We start from the raw sequence: 10,121 nt of genomic DNA, 5'->3' as shown, positions 1-10,121 counted from the left end.
GAGCCTTGGAAATTTCCACTCACAGCTTCAAACCGCGCATGTCAGTTTAACGTCTTCTGTACTGGCAGCACATACTCAAAAATTTCCATGACAGTTCACCACCGGGGAGCCTTCGTGAATGAGTGCTGGCTGGGCTGGCAGCACCCATGATGCCTGCATCTTCCCTGCCAGCCCTACTGGAAAGCGGGGACTTTGCACTAGGTGTGCCGAACCTCCAGCTGAGCGAGGTGATGGTCCTGTGTCTCTTCACTGGGGACCCTGCCTCCACGCTCCTCCTCTGGCTCATGTGGCCCTATACCAGCCAGCTGGAGGGGTACCTATGCCTACATATCCCTGCCCTCTCACCACAGCCAAGGACAACATTGCTGCCAGCATCAACACATTTCTCCATGTGTGAGAGGCCCATGGCTGCCTAGCTGAGGTGCACAATAAAGTTTTGCAATGACTCCTGCCTCCCTGTGTGCTGTGGTGGGGAACTCCAGGGACCAGGAGGAAGCTTGGCCAGGCTGGGCAGGGAGTGGGGCCAGGGGCAGGAGAGGGAAGGGGAGGCAGGGCTGTTCTCCCAGTGTGGGACTTACTAGGTGGGTGTGGCAGGCGTGCCCAGCAGCCTAAGTCTTTCCCCACTGGTGGTGACTGTGCAAATCTCGGTGGCATCCTGGGGTGCAGAGGCGCAGCACCTGGCTGGCCAGGCAGGGGCCCTCTGGGGAGAAGCTGGAACTCATGAGGGTGGGTGGTACCATCTGCCCTGGGCTGCCAGAGGTGCTGGATGATGTTGGGAGCAGGGATTGTGGTAGGACATGCTCCTGGTGCCCTAAGGGGCCCTCTGCCACTGACAAGTCATTGCTGTTGCCAGGTTGCAGCAGAGGTCCAGCAGGCCACCCGTGCTGCAGAATGCAGCACAGTTCCACCCTGGATCCCAGGGCATGAGGATGTAATGTAGCTGCCGCATAAAGGACGTGGCCCTGCAGGCAGCCCCCAACTGGTGGCTGTGGTCAGTGACATGGATCCACTGTGCCTGCAGGGCCTTGCCCTTTATGCAGCACTGGCACGCTGACCAGTTGTGCCCATGCTCCTGCATGCAAACCACTATGCCTCAGATTCAGTGTTGGAGCGCCCACCCCAGGTGAACTGGCTCTGGACCTTGGCCTCACCTCACACTGCAATCGGGTCCACAGTCTCATCCTGGGGCTGCTTAGACTCCTGGGATGCAGCATGTAGCAGTGGGGTGATACCAGTATGGTTTCCTTGACCACACTCAGGGGCTGCTGGTGAGAGTCCAGGTGCTGCTGGGTCTGGACAGGTGTCTAGAGCACACAGTACAGGGGTACAGCATGGGACAGGCAAGCAGGTGGTGGGGCTGGGCCAGGAGTTGGCACTGGTTTCCATGCAGGCTGCTGTGGCTGGCCTGGGGCCACTGCTGTGGGACTCATGCTGTGTTCTCCAGCACAGGTGGCCTGCCAGCTGGAGCCTCCACTATAACCTGGCAGCGGCAATGAGTTGTCAGTGGGGGTGGGCAAACTAACCACGCAGTAAACTAATAGCGCAGTAAGTGCCTGTGTGTGTAGACGGTGACCCTTTACCACATCACATAGTCAATAGTGTATTGCATGGTAACGCATTTCATGTAGATGGACCTAGCAAGTAGTTTCACAGACTCTATTCAGTTCTGAGTAAAATTTCTACCAGTGTAGAAATAGTATAAAGCACTGTCCTGCAATTCATTTTGGATAGAAGCAGAATTGTGGAGGAAAATTTTCCGACCATATATGCAAGATGTCTACAGGCTTTTTATATATTGCTCATACAGGCAACCCTCACTTAATGCTGTTTCACTTAGCACTATTTCGCTATAATGCTCACTTGAAATTGATACCTGATTTCACTTAGCGCTCAGTGAGTTTCATTATAATGCTTGCGGTCACCATCTTGGGTTGTCAGATACTTCTGATTTCACTTAACCCGCATTTCATTTAACGCTCGGTTTTTCAGGAACCAATTAAGAGCACTAAGCAGGGGTTGCCTGTATATCGTACCAGTATCTGAATGCTTCAAAAACTTCAATGAAGTCATCAGCTTAATGCTTTGGGAGATTAAAGAATTGTCCCCATTTAACATGCAGAAATGGAAATGAAGTCTGTAGCCAAGTGTAGAGGTACTTGAGAAGCAGGACAGATTACGTTGCCTGGAACTCTGCTTTTGTGATGAGCCTGCCACTGATTGAGCATGCAGTCTTAGTGCACATGTATTATTGCTAATAATACAAGGCTGTTAGTTAAACTGTTATTCCAGGAAATTTCTAATTGCATATTTAAACTGCTGTTAGTGGTTATTCATGCATTTTATTTGTGGCATTCAACAGATGTGTGTCAGGAAGAATGCAACATCACTGTGATAAATAAGGAAAGCTATGAAATGAAATATTCAGGCTTTTGATTGAATTCAGTGTTCTATTTGTTTTTTCACATAGCTTGATGTCATGGAAAAATGAATTATTTTGTATAATGAGTAGGCTTACAGTTTGGCTTATTTCTTCTAAGAATAATTGTATATGATGCATGAAAAACTCAAAATAGCCAGTTTTTTTAAATTTGTGTCAGTGTTTGAGTCACAGCAGCACCAGTACTCTTGTCTGTCCTTTAGACTTTGTGAAGGTCTGTCGGTTTGGGGTGTACACAGGAACTAGGGCAGAGGATGTATATTGATCAAAAAAAAAAAGATACAACAACCTGGGGCTGCATTTTTTTTCTGTCCATACTAGCCCTACTCCTTCACTCCTGGGTCTCAAGAATGACTCCAATATTGCTAATTCCAAATATCAAGAATCAAACCCAAAAAATCTTGAATCGGAAAAGAAGTCTTTTTTCTGCTGTCTTGCTTCTGTGCCAGTTGCTCTGTGGTATATTTTCAAGCTTTTCTCTGCAACCATCAGAGAACTTAATCTTTTAAAATACGTAATTCTCACGTATTCTCTTGTGTCCAGCAAACAACTTTAAGAAAACACTAAATATTGTAAAATTCAGGACAAAATTGGATAAGTTGGCTCCACTATAATAGTGGCCAGGGAAGGTCCCTAATAATGTTGTTATAGTGGATTTATGCTACTGCCAGACACTTGGAGAATGGGGCTATCGAACTCCAGATAGCAGAGGTGCAGGGTCTCATGAACAGTTTTGGCTTCCTATGGGTCTCATGAGTTAACCAGAATTGGGTGACATATTTTATAGGGGAGCCTGGCCCCATGTTTAGGATCATGTGAAATGATTGGTATGGAGATCTCCCAAGAGCCTCCTGTAGTTGTTCTCCCTGCCCCTTGTTTCTCCTCTTTCTTCCACTGGAAGAAGATGGTTTGGGCTTTTGTTTTATTCTTTTGTTTTTTGTCCTAAATTGGATGACAGTGTGGTCATGTTTTCGAGCTCTTTGCAATAGGAATAGTGGGATTATTTCTATGGAAGGTGAGAGTCTTCTGGCATATTATTCCATGTACTGGGGTACTTATGACTGCTTCAGATGCCAATGCCTGAATCTGGCTCTACCTCTGCACATCTCTCACCACCACCTACATACAAAGCAAGGTCTTCCATGGCCGGGTCAGTTTCGTAAGATGAAGGGCCACTGATTTTGTGTTTACACTGAACTAGAAAATATACTTGTACAGCTGTGTGGAGGAATTATCCTTTCCGGATAATTGCCCCAGAGATGTGGTTTCATAGCTGCCGATGCTCAGCTACTCTGTCTGTCCATATAGACTTGAATACCCTTATTATATTAGTGAAGTGGATTTTATGCTACATGTAAGTAAAGTTGCTGAATGGAGTCCCATGTGAGTCATTCTTGGTAGACTTTAAATTTTACACCAGAAGGCATTTTTTTAGTTTCTCTGTATTCCAGCCTACTTTGACCATCTTTTGGATTTTACTTTCTCTAAGGTTTTATTATTATTACTGTTGCAGATTAGGTTCAGATGCATTGATTTTTCTTGTAAAGCTTTATTTTTTTCTTACCCTTTCTAAAGCTTCATAGTGCAGCCACATCAATGGCAGCAGAGCTGTTAAAATACCATGCGGATCATATGGTTTTGAAGACTCTGAAAATCACAGGAGTAGAAGGAAATCTGGAAGCTGTAGCAGAATATACTTGTAAGCTGTCAGAGCAGAAAGAGCAGCTTGTTGAGGTGAGTTTAACCATTTTATTTTCTAATATTCAATGTAAAAAGGGACCAAAATTATCCTCTTTTTCAAGTTTGCTTTAGCCAGGTCCCTGGAGGATGCCTTGTTTGGCACTGCTGAACTATATGTTGTTCTAAAACATAATATCTGGGCACTGTGTAAGGTAGAGTGACCACATGTCCCAGATTGGTTGGAACAGTCCCAGATTTTATAGGCTGTTGGATTGTCCCAGCCATTGGAGAAAATTTAATCAAAAGTCCTGGATTGGCAGGAACCTGGGAGCTGTGAGGGGTCAGGGGAGTGTGTGTTGCATTGTCCTGCCTGACCCCTCTCCTGGGAGCTGTGGGGTAGAGTGTGATATTGCCAGGGGAGGGGAAAGGGCCAGAGCAGCTGTCAAGATGCAGTGGGGAGTATGGTGCCTTTGTTACCAGAGCCAGGGTTCTGGGCTGGGACACAGGCCAGAGGTGTGGTGCCAGTTGGGCTGGGGCTGCTGCACAGGCTCTGTATGCCCTGCAGCTGCATCCTGGCTATGTGCTGCCAAACCAGGCCAACCACACCAAATCACAGCCCCAACACAGAGAGCCCAGCCAGGCCTGGCTATGCCATGCTCTAACCAGGAAGGGCGGTGGGCACAAGGCCAGAGCAGGGTGTGGCTGCCTGACCAGCATATGACTGCAGGTGTCAAGACGGCCAGGGCCATGAATCAGCCCACATGGCACCCTCAGTCTGGCCAGTGCTCTGGTACCAGCTCCAGCCTGCAGCCCCAGCTGCAGTGAGAAAGGCACCATGTTCCTGACAGCTTCTCTGGCCCTGCCTGCTACTGCACGCTGCCCTAGCACGTGCGTGTGTGCACATGTGCACTCTCCCTTACATTCTACCCATCCCAGATTTCCTAAAATAATTATGGTCACCCAGTGTATGAGGTTTCTCACTGTTTTAAACACTTGGAGCCTTTGTTATGGAAGAGGATGTACAGCAGCATCCACTTCAGTTCTTCATGTTGCTTGCTGTGGGTAAAGGAGGAATTTCATTGGCTGTTTTTTGGGTTTCCTGTGAGTGCATGGCTGAACCAAGATTTTCATAAATAGTAGTTTAAAATTAGGCTCCAAAATCAAATGTAGGCACTTTATTAATCTTTTAAATAATGAATAGCTAATAACTATTAATTTCAGTGGAAGTTTTTAAGATCAGTAACTCATTCTTATCAAGGGTTATTACTTAAGAGCCAGATGAGGACATAGGGTGGATTTAGGAACCTAAATTTTAGCTTCTGTTTACAAAATCCAGTTCTTACAGTTGTCAACAGCAAGGCTTTGATTTTTTTTTTTTTCTCTCGTACATGAGAAATCTATGTACAGATTTGATGCAGACACTATGATATTCACATCTGTTTGAACAAACAGGGAAGTGCTTACTCCCAAACTCTAATGAGAGACAGTAGATCTTAGGAAAGGATGTCAGTAAACTCCAAATCTTTCTTGCCCTGCTCCTGACAGACAAGAAAATCTGCTTATGGGTAAATGGAGTCATGAACTTCAGGGTCAGCATGTGTGTGTGGAATCCTGGACAGCAGTGGCATGGAGCGAGAGGTCATTGTTGGTATTTAAATAAGCATGAGTTCACAATGTGACAATGTTTAATAATGGCTAATGTGCTCTTTGGATGAGCAAGAGGAAATATTAAGAAACCAGTATTACTGAGACCGTTTTTAGAAAGTATGGAATATGACTTTGTGAATGCACTTTTAAAACAATGGAAAAAACCAGTTTTGAAAATTCTAGCCTGCAAAGCAGCCCTTACAGCAAGAGACGCAACAAACTTTAGGTTTAGAGGCAACCAGATCTATCATCTTCAATTATTTGGGGGGTGCAGTAGGGGGAACATGTAGTACTAGAGGTTTTTTTAATCTAGTAAAAAGTGTAACAAGGTGCAGTGCCTGGTAATTTAAATCATCACAATTCAGAGTGGAAGTAGGATGAAAATTTTTCACAACAATTGTTCCAACTTGGAAGAGATTACCATGAGTGTGGTACTTTTTCTGATATGGACTTCTTTTTAATTAACATTGGCTGTCTTTTTAAAAATATGCTTTAGTTCAGAAGTGACCCATTATGTTACACGGCAGAATTACTAGATGAAACTCTCTGGCCTGCTTTATACAGCAGCTTAGACTAGTTGACCATAATGGTCCTTTCTGGGTCATGGTCTGAGCTGCGTGCCCTTGAAACGACCGTGGGCAGTGTGGATTTTCATAAGATGGCTCCGGACAGTGATTTTTATCAGCATTGTTGTAAGGACTGGATTGTGAGCAGTCTAGTATAATGCTTAGGCCACTGGGGAAGAGTAGGAGCCAAACCATAGGCCAAGTAAGGAATCAGAGGCCAAGTTTTCAGATCCAAAGGGAAATCCAGAGGAAGAGTTCAAATCACAGGCCAAGTCAAGGTTTAGAACTCAAAAGCCAGTGCTGAACTCAGGATGAGTTGGGAGACAGCTGAAGTCAAGGTATGCCAGGAGTCAGAACTGGAATCAGGAATCAGAATCAGAATTAGGGTAAACTTGAAGTCAGAGGCCAAGTTCCAGATCTAAGAGGAATATCCAAAAAGGCGGAGTCCAGGAACAGGGTCAGGAAGCCAGACAACTGCTAATACTAAATATTTTTGGTATTTTGCTCCAGGTAGAGATGGATAAAAAAGGTCAGTCTCTGATCATGCTACATGTGTTGTTTGGTGTAGCTGAAGAAAACTGGGGAGAAGACAGCCAACTTGTTTTTCTTTTCATCTTGAGCAAGCCAGAGGCCTGATGTAGAGACCATTGCATTTTGTTTCTGGCACATACTGTTTGCTGACTTCTGTTGGGAACTGAGCAGGTGACACTGGGTTGCACTGGGCTGACCAGGTGCAAGTTATGCCTCTGACAGTACCATACTACAGCAGAATTAATTTAGTTTACTGAGCCCTAATACCAGCTCACATGTAGACAGTGATGTTTTACAGCACAGCTAATTAGTCTGCTCCACAGTCAAGTGCATGTGTAGATGCATCCTGCATCTCTTTAAACTCACTCCAATTTCATTTGTAAAAGGGCTCAACATACTAGCTGTAGTGACTATATTGTTGACAAGTTTCAGAATTTGCTAAAATAAGATGTCCAGACATGGTATCTCAACCTGGTATTAACAGTGCTGATGAAAGCACCTTTTGCAAGAGTGTCCCATATTCCATTTTCCTTTAAAGATGGCCTTCCCGATTTGCGACCTGTGATGAGAAATGAATTTGTTACTGATCTTTTGCAAGGACAGTGAACCATCTTCTATCGGGATGCTAAGTTTCTAACCATGGTTGTGCGTAAATTCCACCTTTTAACTAGATATGTTCTCAGTGGGTTTCTCAGAACCCCATTCTCATGAAGTTCCAGGATCAAAAAGTCAAAGGGTTGACATGGATGTTGTTTAAGCAGGTCTGTGCATTTAGCAAGTCTTCTAGATTCCCAGAAGTGGATCCAAAGAGGCAGGGGTTGGTTGTGCAGTTGCACCCTGCCTTTAATTCTGCTCCCCTCAGTTTAAAACAAACTGCTCAGCAGAGACGGCTGCATTTCTATCCAGGTGCGAGTCATTTCACTTCAAGGCTCATTATTAGCTGCCTGATTTCTGCTCTTCACCCTCTTTGATGGTGTCAACAACCCTTGATCTTCAATTAATCCAGCTATCCTTTCTTTTACAATTATCCTGGTAATGTTTATCTGCTAACCCCCCAGGGTGTCCAGTAAAGGTGTGTAGATATCTAGGAACCTCTGCTGAGTGGCTTTGTTCCTAGGGGATTCAAACCCACAACAAACTGGGACAAGGGAGGGAGAGGCAGGGTTGAAGGCAGGCCTAGTTATTAACTGGCTGTGGCACAGAGATCAGAAGCAGGAGAAAGTTGCAAAAGGGAGGTGAAGAGGTGAACTACTGCGGTGACCCTTCTCTGGGTTATTTGCAGCAGGTGGGGGAGGCTGTGGGAGGCTCAATCAGTGGCACAACCAGGGTGACAAAGCCAGGCATGGCCACCCAGACGGATTGGTCCCCTTGCATAGGAGCTATGCAAGCAACTGAAATGAGTCTTTCCCTGGCCCCAGCTGTCTGTTTTTGTGTGTTGAGGGTAAAGGGTAATGGAGGCCAGCTATGGGCATGCTGAGAGGAAGGAAGTAAGTGGTGGGGGGAGCAGTTACAGTACTGCCATGGTCAAGGAGTTGGGAAGGGTGGGGGGAACTGTTTGTGAAGGGTTTTGGGGGGACCATAGGGGGCTTTTGTGGATAGAGGGGCTTGTGGGGTGTGAGCAGGATGGTGAGGGGTCAGGAGAGCTGGGGCAAGATGGGGACAAATCTGTGCAGGGTACAGTGGGTTCATGGGGACAGGGTAGGACTCAGTCATGACTGAGAATGGTGGAGTCTGATGGATTGGAACTGAGCATGGGGAATGTATGGAATAGCAGGGGACAGAGTGGAGCCAGGGGGCATTTGAGGTGGCAGGGGCAATGCATAGAAGACAGTGAGGGGCACTTTGGGGCCATGGAGTGTCTGCCATGGGGGTGGTAGGGGTCTTTATGGATTGTATTTCAGGGAGCAGTGCTGTCTGTGGCCAGGCTGGGTGAGGGTAACGGCTGTACTCCTCTAGCATCAGGTGCCTGCCCCACTCTGGAGCTGGGAGCCAGACCTCCCCTCACCCCCTACTCAGTTAAGCTAAATAATGTAGCCCTAGACCCCTAGTGTATTAATAAAGTGGTTTGTCTACGGTTATGCATTGTGAGCTACCATGGTTTTTGATAGATTTCTAGAAACTTGCTCCAAAGGGCAAGAAAGGCTTTTCTCTTGGCACAAATGTAATGTCTGTATTTGACCATAGTGGACTTTAGTAAGGCTTTTGTTATGGTCCCAGAAGAACTCATAAGCAAACTGAGGAAATGTAGGCTATGTAAAATTACTGAAATATATTTAGATAATTGGCTCAATTGCAGGCAAACATTAATTATAAACAGATTGATGTCAGAATGGCAGGACATTTCAAGTGGTGTTCACCAGGGGTCTGCCCTAGGTCTGCTGTGTTTACTGATAGTTTGGATGCTGGAATAGAGAGCTTACTGATCAGGTTTACAGATGATGTAAAACTTGGAAGGTCTAAAAACACTTTGGAGGATAGACAGAGAATTCAAAAGGATCTTGACAGATTGGAGCACTGGTCTAGAGACAAGAGGATGCAGTTCAATGTAGACAAATATAAGATGCTGCATCAAGGGAAGGATAACCAAAAGGGCCAGTACAGAATTGGAAATAACTGGCTTTGTGGTAGCATAACATTGATAGTTTCATAGTTTCTAGGGTTGGAAGGGACCTGAGCAGATCATCGAGTCCGACTCCCTGCCATGCCAGGAAAGAGTACTGGGGTCAAACGACCCCAGCAAGGTATACATCTAGCCTCCTCTTAAAGACCCCCAGGGTAGGAGCCAGCACCACTTCGCTTGGAAGTTGGTTTCAGATCCTAACTGCCCTGGCAGTGAAATCATGCCTAAATCTACCCTCTGCCAGCTTGTGACCGTTATTCCTGATCACTCCTGGTAATGCATGGGGGAACAGTGACTTCCCCAGTGCCTGCTGGTCCCCTCTGACTAGTTTGTAACAGGCCACTAGATTCCCCCTCATCCTTCTCTTTTGGAGGCTGAACAGGTTCAGATCCCGTAGCCTCTCATAGGGCCTGCCCTGCTGCCCCCGATCATGCGAGTAGCCCTCCTCTGGACTCTCTCCATGTTGTCCACATCCTTCTTGAAGTGCGACTCCCAGAACTGGACGCAGTACTCCAGCTGCGGCCTGACCAGTGCCGCATAGAGGGGGAGGATCACCTCCTTGGACCTACTCGAGATGCATCTGTGGATGCATGACAAGGTACGGTTGGCCTTCCCGACTGCATCCCCACACTGCCAGCCC

At 46.3% G+C, this 10,121-nt stretch overlaps 1 protein-coding gene across 1 annotated transcript in view; it reads left to right on the top strand.

Moving 5' to 3' along the window:
- CTNNAL1 (catenin alpha like 1) overlaps positions 1–10,121 on the top strand; it is a 125,514-nt gene that overhangs the window by 82,812 nt on the left and 32,581 nt on the right. The window contains 1 exon segment of the mRNA XM_019540136.1: positions 4,013–4,171. Within this exon segment, the coding sequence (XP_019395681.1) occupies positions 4,013–4,171 (159 nt within the window).

The sequence above is a fragment of the Crocodylus porosus genome, unplaced genomic scaffold (genome assembly GCF_001723895.1).
Source record: "Crocodylus porosus isolate Cpor-Errol unplaced genomic scaffold, CroPor_comp1, whole genome shotgun sequence".
NCBI lineage: Eukaryota > Metazoa > Chordata > Crocodylia > Crocodylidae > Crocodylus > Crocodylus porosus.
The sequence above is the reverse complement of the archived record's forward strand: the minus strand, read 5'-3'. Positions and strand labels throughout refer to the sequence as shown.